General features: G+C 32.0%; 2 protein-coding genes across 7 annotated transcripts; both read left to right on the top strand.

Moving 5' to 3' along the window:
- Nucleotides 1-433: 433 nt before the first annotated feature.
- On the top strand, nucleotides 434-11,307 carry LOC126716983 (lysine--tRNA ligase, chloroplastic/mitochondrial). The gene is made up of 14 exons (XM_050418110.1): nucleotides 434-751; nucleotides 1,087-1,305; nucleotides 1,895-2,006; nucleotides 2,795-2,903; nucleotides 3,656-3,713; nucleotides 4,551-4,619; nucleotides 4,724-4,831; nucleotides 6,000-6,092; nucleotides 6,266-6,370; nucleotides 6,862-7,068; nucleotides 7,479-7,573; nucleotides 8,716-8,806; nucleotides 9,441-9,617; nucleotides 10,848-11,307. Exons 1-14 carry the CDS (start codon nucleotides 518-520, stop codon nucleotides 10,938-10,940), a joined length of 1,770 nt encoding a protein of 589 aa, XP_050274067.1. The 5' UTR covers nucleotides 434-517; the 3' UTR covers nucleotides 10,941-11,307.
- Nucleotides 11,308-13,919: 2,612 nt separating this feature from the next.
- On the top strand, nucleotides 13,920-18,057 carry LOC126716967 (uncharacterized). 6 transcript variants are annotated; one of them, XM_050418083.1, is made up of 3 exons: nucleotides 13,920-14,077; nucleotides 14,752-15,106; nucleotides 17,643-18,057. In XM_050418083.1, the coding sequence occupies exons 2-3, from the start codon at nucleotides 14,763-14,765 to the stop codon at nucleotides 17,704-17,706; spliced, it is 408 nt and encodes a 135-aa protein (XP_050274040.1). In that variant the 5' UTR covers nucleotides 13,920-14,077; nucleotides 14,752-14,762; the 3' UTR covers nucleotides 17,707-18,057. The 6 variants fall into 6 exon arrangements, with proteins under 6 accessions (XP_050274040.1, XP_050274019.1, XP_050274051.1 ...); XM_050418062.1 differs by having other exon boundaries at nucleotides 13,952-14,077; nucleotides 14,741-15,106; XM_050418094.1 differs by lacking the exon at nucleotides 13,920-14,077 and adding an exon at nucleotides 14,084-14,280.
- The last annotated feature ends 7,006 nt before the right edge of the window (nucleotides 18,058-25,063 follow it).

Below are 25,063 nucleotides of genomic sequence, written 5' to 3'. Positions count from 1 at the left end.
AGTACAAGCTGCTTCATAAAATTATCAAAACAAAAAGTCTAATGCCATAATTTTTTTTTTTTTCAAAATTAACATTGATGTGTCATAATAAAAAGTAATATTGTAGCAAGATCATACAAAAATAATGTCATTCCTATCACAACTTATCAAATTTGCAAGTCACAAAAAAAACAAAGGGTGCTCTTACCATTACTCTTGACAAAAAATTGGATTAAATCTAATGCAAATTTCATTTTTCTTCTTCTTTCTATTTATTTCTTGAATATTCAAGGCTAATAATTTTTTTAAATCACAAAAATTTGTATAAGAAGATTCAAAATTGTTTCATTTAGTTTTGAAAAAATGGAAAAAAAAAAAAAAACCAAAACAAAAAAGAAAAGAAAAAAAAGAGGCCAAGGCCATTTGAGGTCCAAACTCATAGGTAGCACACTAGTGGATAAACCCACAAACACATACACACATAAACCCCTTCTTTAGCTTAGCAAAGAAGAAGAAGAAAACAAAGAAAGGCAAAGCAATGGAGGCACTGAGAGTGTGGAGCCTAACGACGTCGCAGCCATTGAAGCACCTCTTTCGCCTCGCAACCGCTACCACCACCACCACCACCACCAGCTCCGTCAGATTCGTTCTCAGGTGCTCCTCCACCGCCGCTACCACCACCACCGGAGGCCGTAACCGTCGATCTTCTTCTTCGTCTTCTTCCTCTTCCACTTCCGACAAAGACGCCGTTCGCGCCATTCGCTTGAAGAAGGTAATCTTATAGTTATTGTTTTGGTTTATGTGTGGGAAGAATGGAAATTCAAATGTTGAACTTGTGGAATTTGAATTGTAGTTATGGATTGTTACTTGGAGAAATAGGAAGTTAAATGTTGAATCTGTGGATTTTGAATTGTATTTCAAGGCAGAGAAGAAAGCAATCAGATTGATTTATCTAATAGTATTTGTCCAACTTGCAAAAGTTTTGATTTTGATTTTTTATACTCTTTGTTTGGTTGCTGAGAAAAAGTGGGAAAATGTAGGATTTTTATTTTTTGGAACTTTGAAATCAAAAACAGAATTTGAGGGGCAAAAATGCTTGTTTTGTAGGTTGAAGAATTGAGGAGCAAGGGGTTGGACCCGTATGCTTATAAGTGGGATAGGACTCACACTGCTAATCAGCTTCAAGATATCTATAGACATCTAGGGAATGGTGAGGAGTCGAATAGTGAGAGTGATCATGTTTCAATCGCGGGAAGAATTGTGGCTCGCAGAGCATTTGGGAAGCTTGCCTTCTTTACGCTACGTGATGATTCTGGGACGATTCAGGTTTGCAAAGTTGCTTTGTTTTTGGTTTAGCATTGAGATATTTGACTTCTCGATTTATTCCTTGGTTCAATACTTATTATGTTGGTACAAGTTCATATTCCCTGCATTTTCGTGAATGTGCCAGATGGTGACGGCTAATATGGGCTCTCTCTTAAAGTTGTAGTTGAAAGTCTAGTGGGTTCCAAAAGATCAAGTGAAACGTTTCAGATCTTTTAATTAAGTGTGTAGAAGCATGTGGTTTAAGCGATTTTATTCTATAGATTAAGTGGTGATGCATAGAATCGGGTCTATATATAATTAAAATTTCACTTAAAAGATTATCAGTTCTTTGTTGAGTTTATTTTGGTGCTACATTATATATCTTCTAGGTGTATATATACCCCTAGGGTAGCAGAATTGATTGGGGATCACGTCTCATGAAGCGGAGGTCACTAGTTCAAACTTGAAATCTCCCCTTTTGCCTTCGCTTTGGGCCAATGCTTACTTGCTACAAAAAAATTATGGATGATGTTATTAAAAGTGCCAGCATTTTCTGCTGCAAATTACTATAACAGGTCACCCACTGAAGTAATGAAATTATTGGTATCAGCTTTACTGCGAGAAGGAGAGGCTTGTAAATGATCAATTTGACCAGTTAAAGACGCTCGTTGATATTGGTGATATACTTGGTGCAAGTGGTTCAATTAAGAGGACAGAGAAAGGTAAGTCTTGCATGATATCATGATTTGTAGTTTTCTTTTAAAAACAATCTGGGTAGAGAAAGCTAGAATCAGATTTCTTTAACTATTATACCCTTGAATAGCTGCTGATAATATGTATGTATGCACGGTGTTTGGGGATATTTTAAACATCCATGTTAACTAAATAGTAGCTGAATGTAAAATCAAGGCATACAAAGTAGTCATTTTGGAACTTTTTTTTCCATCATTTGTATAAACAACTACTCCTAAAATCTAGATCAGTTCGGATGGGCCACCTAGAAAGAAATTACTTCTTATAACAAAAGGCTATCTTTTTTGATTATTGGAAGTTTTAAATTGAGTGAGGGGGCTTGCAGAGACCCTTTTCCTTAGCTCAGCTTTCTTGCTTTGTATTGGCTATAATTTACTTCTTTTATTTATTTATTTATTTTTATTTTTTTTTTATATTTGTTTAGTTGGGGTCCTTGTATGCTGCATGTGTACCAACCTGTTTCCTTCTTCTAATGTAATATTACATATCAGAGCAAATAAAAAGAATATTAATACTGTGATTCTGAGTTTACCCTCTGTACTGATATAGATGTGGCTGTTGGGGGTGACACTAATGTTACCTGATTAGTTCAGGGCATCCAACATAACCTGTTTTATATCAACCATATTTTCATTCCAGTCAGGAATATAAAAAATGCCTTGGTTGTAACCATGCCACTTTCTTTCCTAATATTTTATTATGACATTTTGGAACATCAGCTTAGACCTAAGTTCTTTTCTCCTTGGTTCAACTTCAGGAGAGCTTTCTGTTTATGTGAATTCATTCGCCATTCTTACTAAATCTCTACTCCCACTGCCGGACAAATTTCATGGTCTAACTGATGTGGATAAGCGCTACCGCCAAAGGTGAGTTCATATTGTTGATGTTGTTGTGCGTGTGTGCATTTTTTACTTACCAAAAAAAAAGTTTGCACTTTTGGGAAATGCAATGCAAGTGAATCATGTGAAAAAAGAGTGACTTCATTAAGATGATTTCTAATGTAGGTAATTGTATTATATATGAAGGATGTGATTTTGATAATATTTTTATGAAGATAGTCACTGACGTAGGAGATATTCTGGTTTCAAGTTGCATTGACGCTCTTCTAGCTAGTCAAAATTTTATATAAATTCTGAATGGCATGCATTTGGCAAAATAACTTGTGGATATATCTATCTATCTATATATATATTTATCAAGCACAAACTCAATTTCAAGTCTCGAGCACTAGTAAAATAATGTAATTAAGTAACTATGTCCGGTGTTCACATTTATGTTGAGTACTTTCTCTTTGAGTTACTTCTACTCTCTTGATTGCTTTTTCTCCAGATGTATACATAGGCTCTCTTGTGTGTTTGTTTAGGTAACCAACAGGGTCTACTTCCAAACTTTTCAAATGAGCTTTCTTTGGTGGAACACTTACATATGTATCCTACTTCATTGTTTCAATTTCTTTTGGGTGCAACTCGTTACTCATCCATCCGCCATTGGAATCTATTTTCAATTATCTCCATGGTCATACTTATTTTCCTTAAAGCTTGATTCTATTTTTAGTCTCTAGCAAATTGGTTAAGTTCTGATGCCTAACTATATCTGTATGTATCTTATCTATGTTTAGGTATGTAGATATGATTGCAAATCCTGAAGTAGCTGATATATTCCGGAATAGAGCAAAGGTAAGTCATCTTCCTTTCCCCTCTTCCCAAAAAGTAACAAAGGACCTTATGGAGCTCTCAAGTTTTCATTTTCTTTTCTAAATATAAGTTTTTTTGTATAATTTAACTGTAAAATTGCCAGCTGTGTGATATTTCTGTATATAGGTTTCATGCAGCTGTTTCATATCTCTTGATACCATCAATAGAATATAACTTTTTCCCCCAACATTTAATGTTAAACATCTTTATAGCAATGTTAAGTTAGCATTGTCAAAGAATTTCACAACATGAAATTGCTAATATTATTGTGATGTCAAGTGGCATCTTGAAGTAGTGCTCACTTTTTCTCCAATAGATCACCTATATTGCTGTTCAGCCAGCAAGTACTTCAGTAGTGCAGACTTTCTAATATTTTTCAGTGTCTACTTTTTAAGTTCTCTCTACAAAATCTGAACCTCTAATTGATTGGCATGAAAGCTATGTAATCTATAAATGCTTAAGGAATTGAATAAATGGAAGTTAATTTGACATTTATGAAGCTCCCAACTTCCTGCACTGTAATCAAGGTTTCTGATTTTGTTACATCATCTGTTATGGATTTTGGTTGAATTGAAAGTTTCTTTGGAATTATCAACTATATTTAAATGATAACTTTGTGGAAAATTCTTCACTGGTTTTGAAATTTCTGTTTATATAATTGGTGGATTGGCTCTAATTTAAAAGGAGATTTTGAATAATCTTATTGTATGGCTGGGTTTTCCAACCCAGTCCCAATGTGGTATCACAGATTGCTTTTCATTAGATTGTCCTGTTCTTTTTTTAAGGCCTGAGCAATTAAAAGCTAAACTTTCTGACCAGATCGTGTCAGAGATACGTAAGACAGTGGAATCATTAGGCTTTGTTGAAGTTGAAACTCCAGTTTTACAGGTTTGTTAATATCTTTGAAGTTTTTCCCTTTATAAAGTGCACAATACCATAATGTGCATGAATTTCATGCCTTGAGCTTGGTTTTAATTGATTTTATTAACTAGGGAGCAGCTGGTGGAGCGGAAGCTAGGCCATTTGTTACACACCATAATTCACTGGGAAGGGACCTTTATTTGAGAATAGCGACGGAGCTTCACTTAAAGAGAATGCTGGTGAGAATTTACATGTCATACTTTCCCTATTCTAGTAAGTTATGACTTATGAGTGGTCTTGTCAATGCCTATCTACTGTTCATTAATAAACTGCTAGTTTGCAAGATAAGGCACACCATTCTCAAAGTAATCACTGATCAGGTATCGTTAATTTTAAGGGACATTATGTGGTATACAGTTGACTTCTGCTGTAAAATTCATTACCGATAGCTTTTGAGGAATAATTCATTACAAAGTTCATCAACTATGATGGTTGAGGTTACTTAGAGTTTATGGTTTTCATCTTTTTTTAATCTACAAAATTTTTCCATATTCTATCTTAACAACAAGGAGATAAGTAAATTATTCAGCTCAACTAATTTAGCGTTGAACACTTATTACTCCTGAATATCGGATGTATGCCCACAAAAAATATAGGTGTTATTATCCGACACTGTACCTTGCTGGAAGTTCTCCTGCAACTAATTCAAATGGTGTCACTTCATGTATCTATTCTGTTAAGCCAATATGTAAAATCTTGGGAAATTTCCCCCCACAACTGGCATCCTTGTCCTTTGGGATTCTGTCACTTGTGCGAGATATGTAAAACCTTCCCTTGGAGTTTTGGAACCAATAAAGTTGACGGTGATTCTTTAGCCAGTAGAACAGCTTCTATGAAATAGTGTTGGGAGATTTAGTATCTTCTTTTTATAGTTTCATACTCTTGCACTCTCTCTCTCTCAAATTTTAATATAAACCTGTTGTCTTGCTTGAGTTGTGTCCTCTAACGAATATCAGTTTCCTTCTTGTTTCTCTCCCTTTCTTTGTTTAGTGGATTTCATTTTCTTTAATATGAAGAGGATCTTTTTTGACCAACTCAATTCACTCTCTTTTGGCCCTATCATTGCTAGTGTAGAGCCTTCATTCTGAACCAAAATAATCCTTTCTTTTAGTGTATTCATGCTCTCCTATGAATATGACCCGATCAACATTATGGTCTCTTTTTGGGTGCTTAAATGTCACTACTATCTTCTTGTCCTATACATATATTTTATGATTGCCGAAACTTTTCACATGCGTAATTGCTGGTCTTGTAACAATAAAATAGCTATGTTTTCTTCCAATGTAAGTTTTGAATTGGTTTTTACTAATTTATATCTTCAATAAAACCTGTGCCTGTGGATGACAGGTTGGGGGGTTTGAAAAAGTATACGAGATTGGGAGAATATTCAGAAATGAAGGCATTTCAACTCGTCATAATCCTGAATTTACCACAATAGAGGTAATTTTTTTTTTTTTGGGTTAAAGTTTTTTCTTTTGTTGGACCTAGTACATAATTAATGTCAATGCACTCTATGTGAGGTTAACTGTTGATTGCCTGTAATAATATATGTTGTTGACGTTTCAATCTATTAAATGAAGCTCTTATTATTATTGGTATTAGTTTGATCATAGATGTATGAAGCATATTCAGACTACCAGAGCATGATGAACATGGCGGAGGAAATTGTTAGTCGATGTGCTGTTGCAGTTCGTGGGAAGCTTACAATTGACTACCAGGTAATTGTTTTCTTACTTGCAGTTCTGTAGCACCAACAAATACCTGCGCTTAAGTGGAATATTCTGGAATTGGATTTATTGCCAAATAAGTGAAACACAAAAAGTAGTCACTGTGAATTAAAATTTAACTGAACATCGCCTCTTTTCATTTCAACCTTGCTTATAAGATTAGGTCTTTTTTCCCCCCAATTGAGCTTTAATAATCCTGGCCTGTGTACTGTGTTAAAGGCAATCTTGGTATTGAAATTGGTCACAATTTAGGCATGCACCTTGCCCAAAGTATGATTACCTAAAAGTTCTTGGTAAGCAAAATGTTAGATTTGGAAGAAGCTTTGGTTGCTTCTGTAGTTTCGTATGTGAGCATGGGACTGGTTGCTTCACATGCTTGGAATTGCTGTTGAAGAAACAAATTAGAATGACACCTCCCGTTAGTAATATATGGCAATGATTGATGTTTTAATCTGCTAAGCTGGTGCAATACATCTATGCAGGGTGTGGAGATATGTCTTGAGCGACCTTGGAGGAGGGAAACCATGCACAATCTTGTAAAAGAAGCCACTGGGATTGATTTCAGTGAGTTGGGAAATGATCTTAAAACTGCAAAGGAAGTAACTCTGAAGGCCCTTGGAATTGACCTTGAGAACAAAGACAAATCTTCTATTGAAGCAAGTCCATCTGTTGGCCACCTCCTTAATGAGGTCAGTAAGCATCTATATATCAAGAATCTAGAATTAGTGTTTTATTTTATTTTTATTTTTCTTTATTATAATAATAAATATATATTTTTTAATTAAAATTTTTTTTTTTATGAACAATTGCAATGTACGTAGAGTATTTTCCTTAATTATTGTTAATGTTGGTGTACTACTTTTTTTTCCGCCCTTCTAGTCTTTGTTTTCCTTTATTTCCAATCTCATTAAATCTGCAATTCTCGTGTAATTTGCTTATATAATTTTTTTTTTTTCCATTTAAGTGCTGCTGTATGAAAAACAATAATGCTGAAAAAGAAGAGTTTCTTTTTGTATACTTGCTTTTCTTTTTGTTATCCAGACTTCCTCTTTTATGCAGCCCTTCTCAGTATTTAGTCTTGCCTCCATAATTTTTCTAGGTATTTGAGATTGTTGTAGAACCGAAACTTCTGCAACCCACATTTGTGTTGGACTATCCTATTGAGATATCTCCTCTGGCAAAACCACATAGAAGGTAATTGAAGTTGCATAATGAGATTATATGGTTGTCAATGCCACAACTTTCAAGAACAATTTAAAAGATGTGGTACAATATTGCTATTACATGTATTTCGTATGTAATTACCATGTCAATTACATTTATGCATCAAATATGACTTCGATTTGGAATCAAGTTTATCTTGTGATTTAAACCTGAATTTCTCCATATCTACTGTACTTCTGGCATTCTAGAGCCTTCTTTTTGCATGGAATCATTCATTGAAGAATGAAGATCTTCATTCATTTCCTAAGAAGCATGGACACAGACTCTAACACAACGATGGGGTGGGGATATAACAATTAACTAATATATATCTTTGGGCATATTTTATTTTTATTTGAAGTTTTCAAAATAAATGACAACTATCAAAATCATTAAAAACATATCTAAAATAGAAGTTTATTTATTTATTAATTTTTATTTTAAAATCATTCATTGAAGATCTTCATTGCCTAAGAAGCATGGAACAATAGGGATACAACAATTAATTAATTTATAATTTTATATATATCTTTAGGCATATTTAATGTCTATTTTAATTTTTAAAAATAAATAACAACTACGTAAAACTTTAAAAACACATCTAAAATCAAAGATTAAAAAAAAATCATTTCCCCCCCTTGACGGACGCTCATGCAAGAGTGTCCTTGGTATGTCTGTGTTTGGCATGGACAAACCAAGGATTTTGGAGTGTCCGTGCTTCTTAGTATTGCACATGGCCAGCTTGATTCTGCTAGTTTTGTCTTGATGTATCATATACTGCGTTATTCCTAGGTTTGCTTTATGCACATGGCCAACTAACAGATCCCGTCCTTATACATATGTAAATGTATTTGCTTTCCTCCTTGTTGCCTACCAGTTTATTCTTGTTTTTCCTGTCCTAAGCAGACTGATCTTTACAACCAAACCATTATGTACTTATTTCTGATAAAACATGCAGAATTCTGTGTGTGTTTGTGTTTGTGTGTTTTTTTTTAAAAAAAAATTAATAGTTCCTTTTATATGCATTGCCTTGCATCAATGAAGGAACATGTTGTGGAGAGATGATTGAAAGAATAACTTATTTGTTATTTTGGATGTTCTTCATAATCTAATTCTTAATCTTTCAACCTTAGGCATGCAGGGTTAACTGAAAGATTTGAGCTTTTTATCTGTGGTCGTGAGCTGGCCAATGCGTTTTCTGAATTGACTGATCCTATGGATCAGGTGAGCTTATCGTACATTTTTGGATTTCATGATTTGCTTTCTATCTTGCTAACTTTCAACTTCTTGCAACAAATTCACAACTGAGGAGCATCTGATTTTGAAATATTTACTCTGGATGAGTTATGAAGTGTCTGTAGGTTATGGTTGGATTCAAATGTAATTCAGTTGCATTCACTTCATGAATCCATTAGAGTCAACAAATAAAGTCAGTGATTTTAGTTTTCTTGTTGCTTTATCTGGCCTTCCTTTATTTCAATGCAATGATAATTGCCTTAACTTGAGCTTAGAAGGCAATTACAATTTATAGAAGTTTTAGGAATGCTTTTCATAACCAACTAAATGAGTAGGGTATTCTCCCCTCTCCTCCCCCCACAAACCCACCAACACCACCAACCACCCCCCCCCCCCCCCCCCCCCCCCCCCTCTCTATAACAAGTGGGGATGGGGGGATTCAAACCCAGGTTCTCACTATGAGGGAAACCGGTCAATTTAGTATTGACTGGTACCGAAGTTGATGTTAAGTACATTTTTTTTATACTTGTTTATGGATGTTCTTGTTGTTCTGTTAAAACTGTACATAGAGTGGTTTTGACTAGAAAGCAGAGGGGTTGTCATTAATCTTGTCTTTTGGCAGAGAGGACGCTTGGAAGAGCAAGTGAGGCAGCATAATGAGAAGAGAGCAGCAGCTGCTATGGATACAAATTCTGTGGAAGGAAAAAGTAATAAAGATGAGGATGGCTCATACGAAGTGACTCTTGATGATGACTTTTTGACGGCTTTGGAATATGGAATGCCTCCAGCTTCAGGAATGGTATGATTGTCCTTTTGCTGTATATTAATTTTGCTTGGGTATTTTTTGGAGGAATCCTCAAAAAATGATTACTTTAACTACAAATTTGTTGGGGTGAAAATGGGTTGAGCTCTTACTATTTTATGCATCTAGAAAGTGCATCAATTTTATTAAACTGTTCATACTCTCTATTTATGGTTTTTGATTTTATTTTGTGGGGCAAAGTCTACTCAACAATTGATCTGTATTTTCCAACTAACCTTTTTTCTTTTGTACAAACCTTAACAATAATTACATTAAGTAAACTTATATACCACGTTAAATAGATAAGCTAGTGCCTATTAAGTTTGTTCATTAAAAAACAAGAAAGTAACAAACAAAAGACCAATTTAACTAGTCCTTAGGATATAAGGTTAAGCAAAAGAAATCTGATGCTAAAATTATGAATTTAAAATAGCTACTAATATTATTTCAAACTGATAATCTTCAACTTGTTGATCCTTTTTTGAGACCCCCTGTGTGTTTGTGTGTGTTTTTAATGAAAACTTCAAAATACAAAAATGGGTTTATGTAGATCTCTTTTGTAGTTTGCATTATGCTGCACACATTTTTACTACAAACGGAGTATGGGCTGCTTGTATTATGTTTGGTAATTTCTTTTTAGTATAATACTAAAAAAGATATAATTATGTTTAAATGTTAACATATACTATTATATTTGTACATATATATGTATATATTTATATTTGGAAAGTTAATCAACATTCTGATAATTCATATAATGAAGGAATTTTTTTTGAAAGGTTAAGATTTTTTTTCTTCAGAAAAAAGATAATAAAAAAAAAAAATATATAAGAGAATATGCATTATAACCTACCTACTGAATAAAGTTGGTTCCTAAAAAATTATGAAATACTCAGAATTGATAATTATTTATAATATGAAATATAGAGGGGCCTGCTGTGTTCCCATGGCTTTTCCAATGTTTTATTTTTTTCCTGATACTGTTGTTATTTACTAGTTTGAACTTTGAATTGCAATATTTCACAACTCTGAATTCTCTAGTATTTATATTCAAGAAGACATTGTAAGAAATGTGTGCATAGGTGGGTGGTTGCATGTGTGCGTCTACTACTATTCATTCTTGCAAAGAGAATGAAGGATTGGGAGCATTAATGATTTTATTTCTCATTAAACTGCTATTGCCACAAATCTTCCTGAGCAATCTTAATTGAAAGAATTTGTTTTCAGGGACTTGGAATTGACAGGCTGGTGATGCTCTTGACCAACTCTGCCAGTATCCGTGATGTAATTGCTTTCCCAGTCCTTAAGATTCAGCAGTAGCGTTGCAGCAAAAGGTCTGGTGGATGATAATTCCTTTGGATTAGTAATTATGTTGTAGTTTTTAAGAGGATTATAGCTGTCTCGAATGTTGACCTTTCGGTGGTTAGAGCCTATGCTGTTTTGTTCAATACATTGTGATCATTTTAGGAAAATTTTGGCTTGCATGGGGAGTGTGATGTAGCCTGGATGAAAAAAGCTTCAGTATTTGTTCTTAACGCAAACACATTACAGATTTTATTATTATTATTTAATTTTTTCAGTCCAGGGTGCTCATTATGCGGCTGGCTGTAAATTATGACTAGATTGAGACACTTGAGCTGTAATACAGTTTCAATGAAATGAATGAATATGATAGTTGTGTTGCCTATTCTGGATTCTGGATTCATGCCTTGTCTTCCTTTGCTGGTTTACCATAAATCCTGCCCATACATCTTATTAGCAGAAATTATGTGGTCTTTACTACTGTGGGAATTATGGTTTTAAAAGAAAAATATAAATTGGTTCCAAGGGGGAAAAAGTGAAAAAAAAAAAAGCGGGGGGGGGGGGGGGGGGGGGGGGGGGGGGGTGTTGTATCTCTCTTGAACTATAGCCTATATCAAGTATCTTTGAAAACTCAGCATTTTCCAATGTGCAATGATGGTGGGTTGTTTTAAAAAGCATGATTTAAGGACCCACAAAATGGTCTCCCAACAATAGCTTTTTATGCAAAAATATAAAATAAAAATGGCTTTACACATTTACTTTGTTACTTTGATGCGATATATTGATGATGTTACACGTTTTCTTGGCGTGACCTATGCTATATGTGTTTTTTGGCCAGACAACAATGTGGTATGTTTGATTCACAGCTGTTATCATGTCTTTTCAATTTTTTTTTGCAGTTTATTATGAATACAGCCAATAGCTTCCATCGTTGTGAGGGGGAGCAAGATTCAGACTTCAATTATTGGGAGGAGGGGGTATTTGAATTGGGGATTAACTAAGGAGTTGAGAAAAAATCATTTTATCAGGCTAAATATAGATAGAATTTATCTACCTAAACAGACAAACACAAAGAGACGGTTTCCTCTTATTACGAAACCAATGGGCATCAGCTTTAGCCTTTGTGTTAGGGAAAAAGTTGGATGAAAATTTATCCCACTCACTATGTGGCAATTGATAAAATTTTTATGTAGTTTTAGTCACATGACCTATTTAATGAGTCCTGTAATCTGCTTAAATGATACACGTCAATGGTTTTATGAGTTGCCATGTGATAGGTTGGAGGAAAACTTTGTGAGAATGTTATCTAACATTAAAAAACAAATGAAAATCAAATCTGAATTAGGAATTTGCTTACATAAGATTATAGGTTACATCTTCTTGTTATAATGATGTACAAAATAGTAAACCTTCATGATTGCATGCAACTCTACTCTAGAAATTACATGTTGTCATCATGCAAGACAGATTTGCAAAAGGGTAGGGACCTTTGTTCCCACACTCAAATACATTTGGGCATGCGCTTGTCTCTTTAACACAAAAGAAGAAGCTAAAAGCCTAAAACTGACATCCCCTATTCCATATTTTCATTTATAAAACTACACTGGTTTTCAATCAACACTCATCAGCTTTAATTGGCTTTCTCTCTATTCTAATGATGTTGCTTTCCAGATGTTGTACATTTGTTTGAAGGGCCACCAGTCCCATGCCCATCTTAACCTATGGCAAGCCTACATATTAATTGAATATTTATTCACAATAATTATCTTAGGAATCATGATTTTGATGGACTCAAAAGCTTTGCGGATTTGGCTCCTCTATTGGGAAGCTGTGCTTTACTGTTGGGTCGGTTCTAAACAATCATGGTTGTTTTTTTTAATTTTAATTTTATTTTTTTTAACAGATTATCACTATTGATGTGACAGATTCATTGTCGGTAACATCTCTTAGAGGCTTAACCTGAAGTATTAGAGTCTGCATTAATAATTTCTTACTGTGAATCGGAATATGAGTACAGCAATAAAAGGATAAAATAAACAAAATTTTTTGATGCTTTGACATTGTACCATTATTCAATGTCATTTTCAAGAGGCAATTGCAGAAGTTGGGGATAACTGATTGATGGTGGTTAAAGTATCTTGAAAAGTGCATGGACTGATGGCGTGTATTAGTTATATTACCTATAGAAGAGGACAAAGAAAAAGGAGATACCTATTTAATCTTGAATATATGTGTGGTATTTTACATGTTAAAAGGAAAAATAAGAATTGCTAATAAAGAAAAAAGTTGCGTCATATACCCATCAAGTTATCTCACCCAAAAGTGAAAAAGGAAAATAAAAAGCTTGTGGGGTCTTCAAAGATGGACCTTCCATTGAGGAAAAGGCCAGACAATTTCATAGTTCAGAAAGATTAGAATAACACAATTTGGGTTAGTAATTAGTGTAAAGCCTTAAAGGTCAATCCCCAAATCCCTAAGAAATCAAAGGTGGTTGCTTTGGCTTAAATCTTCTCAAATTCCTTGAAATCCTTATGCAAGATCATTAGAATATGCACACATGTGAGGCAACTTGGAAGCCTTGGTGGCTAATAATGCAAAATAAAGGAAACATGAGGTACTTAAGGGAACAATAGGTAATGGGAAGTCTTGCATAGTGGGGTATCCTCATTGAAGGTGTAGGTTAAGAACTGCTCCTAGGTACACAATACAATCACTCATACAAATACAATTAACAATTTAATTTTATTAAAACAAAAAGCAGACATTTTAATGGCTTTGGTTGAGGTTGCATATTGGTTTTAAATATGTGGATGGAGTACAAAAATTCTGCATATGTTCTTTTCTTATACCATTTCGTTGACCACAAATCTTATGTGATCGTAGTGAGGTTCTCATTCTAGCTATTATTTATAATATCCTTATTTAAATAAAAGAAAATACTACTATATAAAATTTTAAAGTAATGTTAGTGGTTAAAGGAAAGATATACTTTAAAGTTCAAAAGTTCTTTCATTGTATAGTGTAGAATATTTATGGCAGTTACTATTTAAGTTGATTTTGGAGGGACAAACAGTTACTATTTAGAATGTTGGACAGTTGGATTTGTCTTCAAAACTTCCAATTTGGTCACTCTCTTTCCAGGCCTTCCAGCTAAGGTTTTCCTCTCTTTCAGTTCTTTCTTTTCTTAGTTATTACATTAGGATTCTTCTTCCCTTTAATCATCATTGACAATGAAAGTGAAATCCTGAAAGAGGGTAGGATAGTCTTTTTAGAATCCATACATTGTAGTAACTTGTTTCTCACCTGGTAGAATACAAAAGAGGAGTCTTTTTCCTGCAAAGAAACAGGGGAAACAGAGGTATCTGGATAGTTATAGGCTTGTTCTTAGTTACAAATTCCTCTTAGAATTGGACTTCATTATCAGAAACCTCCAAAATTCAAAATTCTTTTCTGGGTTTCACTTCTTTCACTGCAAAAATTTGTCTTTCTTTCTCTATCAAATCCTAAATATCTGAAACAATAATGAATGTAAGCCTTGTTATTATTTTTTTTTGTTAATCAGTATTTTCATTAACTTGGTTCTATTTTTGTAAGATTTTGCTACTTGCCTATTTGGGTCCTTTTATATAAAATATTCTTATGATGAGTGCCAACTTGACAAAAATCTCACCATTTAATGTACTTTGCTTGTGAATTTCCCATGTCTGGTTTTTCTCTCAATAGTGAATACACTTTAATCAAAGGGTTCATGATTTAATTTAAATTAATGCGTTCTATTTGGAGTTGTAAAGAGATGGGCTAATTGTAGAAGCTAACAGTTGTTAATCAGGCAAATATTTCATGAGGTTTTTGTTCTGCAAGATCCATTGTCCGTCCTTCATTTGCTTTTGCAAACCCTCTCCTCACATATACACTGCTGGACCATTGAAATTGGAAAATTCTCCACATGTGCCTTCAAAACCTGTCTCAGTTCCTGAAGCCTCTGATAAGTTACCTGGTGAGACCATTGAGGTCAAGGAAGAGAGCTTAGGTGGGAAAAAACAACCAGTTGTGAAATGCCTAAAAAGCAGTCTCCGGAAGCCGACTTCAGAGTCTGGTTCTGTGAAAGAGGATCAGAAGAAGAAAGTACAATGGATGGACTATATAGGAAAAGAACTTGTTCAGATTAGAGAATTTGAATTGAGGTAGGCTCTCTTCTTCTCTATCTCCAATCTGCCTTTGCATTTCTGCCTCAATGTTCATTTGTTCAATTTTGTTTGCCGTGGAATTTCTTATTAGCTATATACTTTTTGTTAATTGCTAATAGAGTACTAAAGATTCATAAAGTTGTCACTTTATCTGTTTAATACTGTTCTTGATGTGTTGTTACTTTAGAAAGTAGCAGGACTTGAGGATTGCTCATATTAAGAGAAATTCGGAATATTTATTGTCTTGTATTTCTTTTATTAATAAGGTTCCTTGAATTAATTGAAAAATATATTGGCTAACATATTTATGAGAAAAGGGTTAGTGTGAATGAGTAAAGGGAATAGGAATTGTTCATGTCAATCTAGAGAAGAAATGGGGTTTGATGGATAGCTTAAAGTCATATTTTTTATGTTCTGGTCTTTTGCAGAAACCTCGAAATACGTCGGAAAAGTTAATAATAATTGTTAATAGTTTTGAGCAGCTAAGATGAAAATGCTATGCTTGTTTCAGAAAAATGAGTATATGATTAACATAAAATAAAACCCAATCAAATTGGAGTTTGTGGCTTTATAGGTATTACACTACCAAAGATGTCCTAGTCCAAAAAAGAGAATCAATAACTGAAGGCAAATATTTTCAATAATGAAGATAATTGTGGTAAAATGGAAACCGGTTCATATTGATAATAAGTGAAAAAGATTCTTTTAGGCATTTATTTCAATCCTCAAAAAGAATGTGCTTGAAGATTCATGAGGACACCATATAATATTGAACTCTTGAAGCCATAAAACTGTATGGGTGTTGTTATTTCCGTGTTGATGAAACATTCTGCTGCTAATGCTAAGAGGGGAGTAATCTTGTACTAAGCATCATTTGTATGTGACAACGTGATTGATGTAACTTTGCATTCCATTTTTACATGTTTTGTTCTTTTTGTTTTCCTTATGAGCCTGAACGAAATAATTGTTGCGATTGAAATGCTCAATATATATCTTTTTTCTGCCAGGCCTTCAAAATTATTTCTCATTCACTGAATGGTAGGATTAATTTTTATGTATAGCATGGATGTGAAAAACTACTATCATGATGCCTTTACATTAATTTAAACCTATTGGTGTCTCTTCTGGCAAGAAGCTTCATCCTAGGGAGTGTGAAAAGTGAAAACGCTTAGGGTGAAAGGAATTTCAATGCAAGTTTGGGATTCACGTGAATTTTCTAGTTCAGATTTTCCCATTCTTTAAGATATTGGAGATGAGATCAAAGGATAGGAGAAGTATTGGGATGACTGTATTGAAGAACATACAAGCATCCATTGGTCTGGATTCAGAGAGACGTAAAATAACTAATTCAATTTTGTGAGCTATAACATGTTTTGATGTGAAAGAAAGGCAGAATAAAGGTAATACTGGCATTTCAATGTGAGTTAGCACATGTTCCAAGTAATTCGTGATTCACAAAAAGGCATTGTGAATATGATGATGCCATGAAGAATATGAAGGAGTTTGGAGTAATATAGCTTCAGAACTAATGTTGCTGAGATTTAAAAGAGACAGGTTTTGGCTTAGCTTTTATTTAATTTTTTCCCCCTTGGGCATTGGTTCTGAATGAACTGACTATTCTTGTTTAAAACGAAGTCCCTCGATGAAAGGTGTGCCATAATGATAATCAAGGCTGATGAAGGAAAGCAACTTTCATCTTCTTCTCATTACCTTGTTTCACTTAAGACAGGGTATATTAAGGCAGTTTTTCATAGAATTAAAGGTTAAAACAGAATGGTGAAGTAGAAGTGTGTGTCTTCATTGCTATGACATCTAACAACGATCAGTAAAATGTAATGAAAGAGAAGGAAGATCAGGGAACACTGGATCCATTGGCATAGTAATTTCAACAATCAGTATTACAAGTGAGCACTTAATAATGCAAAGAAGAAATGAAAATACTAGTTAGATGAGGCTAAGTTGGTTGCTGACAAAAGTTGAAGGTGTGAACTCTTTATTATTATTATTTTTTTTTTGGGGGTGGGGGGGTGGGGGGTGAGGAGATGGATGACATGCAAAGAATTAGTGTAATAACAATTAAAGTTTGATTCTTCAAACTGAGATACAATTTTCAATCAATGGCCAAGTATTTAAGGCCAAATCCAAGTTAGAATGTGCGTTGTGGATGTTAAACACCATTCTCTCCTCGATCTGGATGCTTCTGTTATTTCATAATTATGCTTCAACTTTCTGTAAATTATGTCTTTGTGAAGTGCAATAAAAATCAAATCTAGCTTGGTTAAAATTTCTTAGATTAGTTGGGATATGGATTTTAAAATTTGTCTTCAATCACCATTGTCTTCAACCAGTCAACGTGTGCTTACTTATATGTTTAAATGAATATGCACATGTTTTAAATTAATGCAATCAGAAGGACTTTCAATGGCACATTGCACATTAGCTATTGCTAATTGAGGGATCCATATTCATTTTATGCTCATTATGCGGTTGTGTTTGTGATTTGCTTACATTTCATTCTTTTTTTCCCCGACAGTGAAATTGAAGATACTGATAATGACAGTGATGACAATAAAAGCTGTGTTTGTGTTATTCTTTGAACCTGTTCAATCAACTTCTACTCTACAATTTCAGCAGCAACTACAACAATGACAAGGGAGGCAAAACAGTTTAATGGTTTTGAACTTCAGCATATTCATCATATGGATATGGAATTGGAAAGGAGCTATGTTGGGCTCAACATTTAACTTTCATTTACTTTGGTGCTGCCTCATCAGCTCTCTAATCAAGAGTACTCCAAAAAAAATTCTGTACACTAGATAGTTAATTTTCTATTGTAAGAATATCAAGCTATTGTTTATTTTCTTTTAAACAACAACATTGGTTTCTTCAGCTGTCTATGAATTTCGCAGAAGCTCTAATCTTTATCAAAATATGGTTTATTCCGTTTTTGTGCTTACTGTTTCATCATTTCAAGGTTTCAACACACAGCACTTCTTAGAGCTATTAACAAATTTGGTTCATGAAAACACCTTACATCAATCCGCATCACATAAAAGTTGACATGAAAAAATATTGATATGTTGTGTGATAGTTTTTAGTGTAAATTAGTTGCATACCCGCGTGTTTTGCGTGATAATGTTTTTAAGATGGTCTCATTAAATATTTTATTAATTCTATAATTTTAGTTATTAACCATTGGTTTTTCATTAGTTTTTAAGTTAATAAAAACCTTAAATATACCTTTTTTTTACCTTCACACACACAAAAAAAAATATAGTGAATCTTTACACATACCTTTAAGAAAAACTCTATATATTTCACTTTTTTTGATGTGTAAAATTATATACTACTACTCTATAATGATAGTGGCTAATTAATTTTATATATTTTTTTAGTGATTTCATTTGTAACGCTTCTTACCATTATCATATATTTACTAACTAATGATTTGCATGATAAAGACGATAAATGAGAGATAGCATTATTCATTAGATTTTTGAAAGTAATAGTGTATGAAAATTATATATATATATATATATATTATATAAATAAGGTTATATGAAATATCAAAAAATGAATTTTTAAATTTTCTAACTTTATTTCTTATATAATTTCTACTACTATCAGAGAACATCTCTTTTTTAGTTATGATTAATATGGTTTCCATAGTTAGAGTTTAATTAGTTTTAAATTTAAATTTAGTACTATGATTGTATTTAATTGTTGATTGTTGATTTAATTTTTTAAGTGAATTTAACGGTTTATATTACTATACTGTAAAGTTTTTAATGTTCTTCACACGGTAATCTCTATTTTATTTTTTACTTCTCCTTACAACCTCTTTGTTTTCCAATCAACAATTATTAATTGACGTTTGGTTTTTTTTTCTTTACCTACTCTTTATTACTTTGTATTGATTTTTTTTTCTTTACCATCTCTCTCTCTCTCTCTCTCTCTCTCTCTCTCTCTCTCTCTCTCTCTCTCTCTCTCTCTCTCTCTCTCTCTCTCTCTCTCTCTCTCTCCATTGGCAACCTATCATTTTCCAAAATTTGATGATGATTCTAGGACATTAAATATGCATTATTAGTTTTCTTTTTAATTTTTTTTTTAATTTTTTAATTTAGTGTTTCTATAACTTGATTTGTTTTGTATTTGATTCTTCCTTTGATGCATTGGGTGTGAGAATGAGTGTTTCCCTAGCATTACTCCACTTAATGTGGACAATTTTATTTATTTAATTTAGGAAAAATATTATATTTTAAAAATTTTAAAATAAAAAGGAGTGGAAATATAAATAATTTAATGATATATATGGGGGATGTGGCTGAATTTAAATGTTAAATAAAATGATATGAGAAAAAAAAAAAAAAATAAAATACGTAACAATAAACACTAACTTATCCAAATAATTCTATGTAATATAATAATAGTACATTCTTATATGCTATTTTCAATTATTTATAATGCAATATGATAATATTTAACAATAAAAGTCATAAAAAAAAATAAAAAATCCACCAAAAAATTAAGGGAGAAAGAGTGGGAAATAACCACTTTTTTGTGAGAAAAAATTATGTAAAGAATGGAATAGTGAATGACAAATTTATATTAACATGATGATAATAAAAAGAAACAAAATAAAGGAAGATAAAAGGAAAGAGGAAGAGTGATATCAAGGTAGAATGTTTAGGGAGATGAAAAGGTAAAAAGAAGGAGAAAGGTTAGAGAAAGTGTAAATGTTAAAAAAAATGAGTACAATTTGATGAGCACAATTTTCTTTTATTTGAATTTAAGTAAAATATTACATTTTTTATTTTTTAAAACAAAAAGAGAGAGAAAATATAAATAATAAAATGATAGGAGGATGTGGTTGAATTTCAATATTGAGTAAAATAGAAGAGAAGAAAAAAATAAGAAAAATTAAAAGATATAATAATAAACACTAAATTATCCAAATTATGCTATGTAATGGAATACTATTTTATTTTTATCTACTATCTTTAATTTTTTATAATGTAATCAGATAAAATTTAACAATCAAAAAGCAAAATAATAATAATAATAACTTAAAATACAAAACTAAATCGTATCAACCTAAATTAGAGTTTTTAAAAACACAAAAATTTATCAACCTAAAGCGGAGATGCAATAAAAAATAAAAATCCACCAAAACATTGAGAGAGAGAGAGAGAGAGAGAACTTTTTTGTGAGAGAAAATTATGCAAAGAATGGAAAAGAGTGACAAATTTATAATATGAGAGAACGGATGAGAAGAGACAAATAAAGGAAGATGAAGGGAAATATGAATAGCAATATTAAAGTAGAGGGTAGTGGGGAGATGTAAAGGTAAGGGAAGAAGAAATGTTGAAGAAAGTGTAAATATTTAAAAAATAAGTGAATGTAAAAAAAATATAGGAAAATTGGAAATAAAAAAGAAATATATATATATATATATATATATAGATGTTAAAACCATTAAAGATGAATATGTAAAGTCAATAATCTATATATATATATATATATATATATATGTTTTTTTTAAAATAAAAAAGGAATAAATAATAAATAATAATTATGTGGTGAATGGCATGGTGATGAGGTGGCGCAACAGGAGTTCAACGACAATAAATGCCACACTTTAGCTTTTAGTAATATATAGATATAGATGAGTAGCTTTTAACACGATTAAAGAGTAGATCAATAGGTTGAAACTCCCTCAAAATAATAATAATAATAATATGGCTTATTTAACATGCAAACAACTTGAAATGTTCTAATTTATATAAATAAATGTCATCTTTATCTACCATAAATTTAAATTTTAAATATAAAATTGAGTAATTAAAAGAATTTAGTATCCAACTTATCAATGAATGGACCAAAGTGGACCAAAAAGAAAGAAACTCACTTTAGGATTCTATTGGTTCAATGAATGGGAGAGGCAAGATGACAAAGAGGGCATTTAAAAATCTAATAGAAAAAAAAATCGGTGGAATTTTAAATTTTAATCCTAGGGAGTAGCTATTGAAGAACCTCAATTCTGAATGGTCATTCGGGTTTAATGGGTAGAGAAAGAGTCAAAAGAGAGGGAGAAGCAATGAATTGAAGTAAGAGTAATGAAGAAAAAGAAACGTGTGGAAATAGATTTTTCTAAATTAAAGTAGATCATGAATTTATAAAGACAAAGTACTCCATATATGAAGTTAAACCACCCAAGTTATTAATAGAAAAAGAAATCATCTAAGATGAATGTGTTGAAGTTAGTTGGTTAATATATTTAAGGGTTTCATTAATAGATGTCCTTAGTCCAATTATTAATAAACAATTTAAAGAAAGTTTTGACGTTATTTTCATAGAAAATATAAAAAAATGTCATAAAAATTAATTGCTTTTTTATTTTCCCATAAAAAATTTATAAAAATATTTCCTAAACTAATACTCGTAGAGCATTAGTCAACTTTTCCTTATATTTAATATTGTCAACAAATTAGATGAACAAATCAATAAAAAAATGCTGATGAAATGGTTCAACAGGAGTGTAGTAACATTAAATGCTACACAACATGTTTTAGAAAAATAAATCTTAGGTTAATTCATTATTTGAATAAAATATGTTTTTGACCCTTGCAATTTGTGATTGTTTTCATGTTTAATTTGTATTCATATGCCCTTTACGTTCCAAAATTTTTATTTTGGTATTCATGTTTAATTTGTATTCATATGCCCTTTACGTTCCAAAATTTTCATTTTCATGAGGAGCCAAAATGAAAATTTTGAAATGTAAAGAGCTAATATAAAAACAGAATCAAATATGAATGGCAAAATGAAAAATTTTAAACATAAGTTTCAAAATGGTAATAAGCCCAAATTGTAAGGGTTAAAAGTGTAAACATAGAGCTAATTATTTTAACTAGTATATAAATTTACATAATATGCAATGCATGTGTAAACATAAATATGATTATGTGAAGAAAACATAAACATTATTTTCAATATCTAGTTTTTTAGTTTTAATTATAATGTTCTTATATGAAATAGCACTATTATTTTTATCTGTTCAATACCTCTTCCAATTTAAGTTTATGTTTTGGAAATAGTAGACTAGCACATACAAGGTACGCCCAACATATCAAAATATGTGTTTTTTCCATTGAAACTTTATGCTATATAGTTGGCTTCTACAAGTCCGACTTGATATTGACCACATGATTATTCAAGGAGATTTTTTTTTTTCATCTCTTACAAAAACACAAAATGCATAGAACAACAACCAACGTGATTAAAAATATGTACTTGGAATCCAGAGTCAACTCCAAACGTAAAAAGCTTCTACTTCCATTGAGGCTTAAAAACCAATCTGATCCTGAAACCTTACCCAAGGTTAGCAAACTTGAAATTTTTGTTAAATTTAGTAGCCCACAATGGATTCACTCAAATTTGATTTTTTTTTTTTTTTAACTCAAAATTTATGTATTTATTTATTTATTTATTTTGTACATGAATACTTTTTGTATCACACGTTCTGAAAAATAAAATCTAAAAATTAATTTATGATTTTTATTACTATAAAAATTTAAATCATGTACAATTTATGAGGAATAAATAAACATGGACTATCGTTCATTATGTTATATTTAATATTATTTTGAAATGTATTTTTAGAAAATCAGTAGACCTATTTGGAAAGTCAGAAATGCAGCTTACATATTCTTCGACAATGGTTTTTAATATTGGTTTTAGCTCAAAATAATTTCTACCTATATGATGTTAATAGCAACATATATCATGTGCAAAGGCACACAGTAAATTGAAAAAATTAATAAGTTTGATTAAATGGTAACAAGTCCAATTAAAGAAAACTAAATGATTATGATTTTAACTAAAGAACCATTACAAAACCAAAACAATTCAATGTGAGAGAGATACATGCCATTGAAATGTAAAGTCAATAATGATTGTGAAGAGTAATATTACAAATGAAGTTTAAAATACAACTTGTCATAAACTTGAGAAAAAAATTATTAGTGAAAAATAAATTAAGTAGAGGTTGAAAATGTGTTTTACTAACTCATAATCTTTTGTATTTATTTTTATTTTGTATGTAAATACTTTTTGTTTTATATGTCAAGAAAAGTAAAATTGGTAAGTTAATTCGTTATTTTTAGTAGTATGCAATTTATTTGATGTGCAATGCATGTGAGAACATAAATATGATTATACATATATGTTTATATATGTGAAAGATAGAAGCATAATTAATCACGCTACTTGTTATGATATATACAACACCTATTCATGTTGATTCTCACAAAAAAAAAAAAAAAACCTATTCATGTTTAAAAATGTAATGTCCTTATTTGGGATACAAAATGCAACGTAAATGCATAGAACAACACAAGATGCATAGAACAACAACCACAAAAATGCAACGTAAATATGAAATATGCCCCTGCAACACTAAAGGTATAAAGGTTATACTTTCAATTAAAAAAAAAAAAAAAAAAAAACCATCATGTCATCTATCCCAAACCCCATGCATGCATGCAAGACTAAAAAAGTTGAAATTTTCAATAAATGAATTATCCCACAATGGATTAACTTAAATTTGAATATTTATTTTGAGCTCAAAATTATTGTATTTATTTATTTATTGTATTTATTTTGTATTTGAATATAACTATAAGAAATTTAATTCACATACAATGCACGCAGAAAACATAAACATGGACAATCACTTTACTTGTTATGCTCTATTCAATATCATTTCGAAGGTGTGATTATAGTGTCAACATTATGAGCTTGAACATACTCTATATGTCTTGCTTTGTATGTCATTCATCATATTCATACCCATTAGACAGCTCGCATACATTAAGAAGAGCATCTACTTGATCAAATGGTTCCTTGAAATGAGCTTCACATGCTGCACCACTAATCGTGGTGTACTTAAGAATTGGTCCACCCGATCCATTTAGTGTATTTCAGCTTACTTCGGTCAATTTTAGTCTAATTTGGTCAATGTCAGTCCATTAAGTCTAATTCAATCTGTGAGGCCCAATAATTTATGGGCCAGACCCACTTACTCATGGGGAGTCCAAAGGCCCAAGCCAAAGAAGGCTATGGTCCAAACTCAATAATATAAAGCACAAAATGGCCCGGAGATGCAGCCGAGGACAGTTCAGTCCTCGGCAGACCCAAAGTTCCACCGAGAAGAGGGGCAAAAACGGTATAGGAACAAACTTGAAAGAAAATTTAAAATATCTAGGAAAAACTGCCCTTACTACCCTTCCCATACAATACTCTGCACCTAACAGAGCCGTATTCTTCGGCTTTTTCAACCACCTCCAACGACTTTGGGTTTGGACTGACGGGACAAGTATCAGTCTTGGAAAGGTCGACCCTACACGTGGACGAAGGACAGCGAACGCAGGCTAATATAAAAGAAAAAGTGAGTAATCTGGAGTGGGAGGCAAGGAAAAATGGCCAAAAGTGAGGGCCTCCCAACCCACCTCCAGGAGAAAGAATCCAGGGGTGAAAACACCTTAAACATGTATGAACATCACAAAAAACCCACCGCCGGGTAACCAAGGCCTAGCCTTTCAAATCCACTCTCTACAAATGATATTGTCTGGGCCTTTTTACGTGCGAACCCAACACTGTTGTGGTTCGTTGCGAATCGTGTCCTTACACAATCTATTTTGGTCCTCTTCAATATATTTTGATCCACTTTTGTCCATTTCACTTCATATTGGTCTACTTCAGTCCATTTAATCTACATCGGTCCACTTTTGTGCACTTACTTAAAAATAGAAAAAATATAAATTTAGGCTGAAAGTACCTATTCTAAATTAAAATTTATCAAAAAAAAAATATATAAATCTAAAACTAGTTCCAAATTCTATTAAATTTCAATAATTTAATCTCAAATTTGTTTCACATATATTTATTAATGAA

The sequence above is a fragment of the Quercus robur genome, chromosome 1 (genome assembly GCF_932294415.1).
Source record: "Quercus robur chromosome 1, dhQueRobu3.1, whole genome shotgun sequence".
NCBI lineage: Eukaryota > Viridiplantae > Streptophyta > Magnoliopsida > Fagales > Fagaceae > Quercus > Quercus robur.
This window is presented reverse-complemented; position numbering and strand designations above follow the sequence as displayed.

What these genes read in the sequence shown, in the direction of transcription:
- LOC126716983 (XM_050418110.1), top strand. Translation starts at nt 518, where the DNA reads ATGGAGGCACTGAGAGTGTGGAGCCTAACGACGTCGCAGCCATTGAAG. An exon ending in TTCACTTAAAGAGAATGCTG is followed by an intron (nt 4,832 to 5,999) that starts GTGAGAATTTAC and finishes TGTGGATGACAG; the next exon opens with GTTGGGGGGTTTGAAAAAGT. An exon ending in TGCCTCCAGCTTCAGGAATG is followed by an intron (nt 9,618 to 10,847) that starts GTATGATTGTCC and finishes ATTTGTTTTCAG; the next exon opens with GGACTTGGAATTGACAGGCT.
- LOC126716967 (XM_050418083.1), top strand. Translation starts at nt 14,763, where the DNA reads ATGAGGTTTTTGTTCTGCAAGATCCATTGTCCGTCCTTCATTTGCTTT. An exon ending in ATTAGAGAATTTGAATTGAG is followed by an intron (nt 15,107 to 17,642) that starts GTAGGCTCTCTT and finishes TTTCCCCGACAG; the next exon opens with TGAAATTGAAGATACTGATA.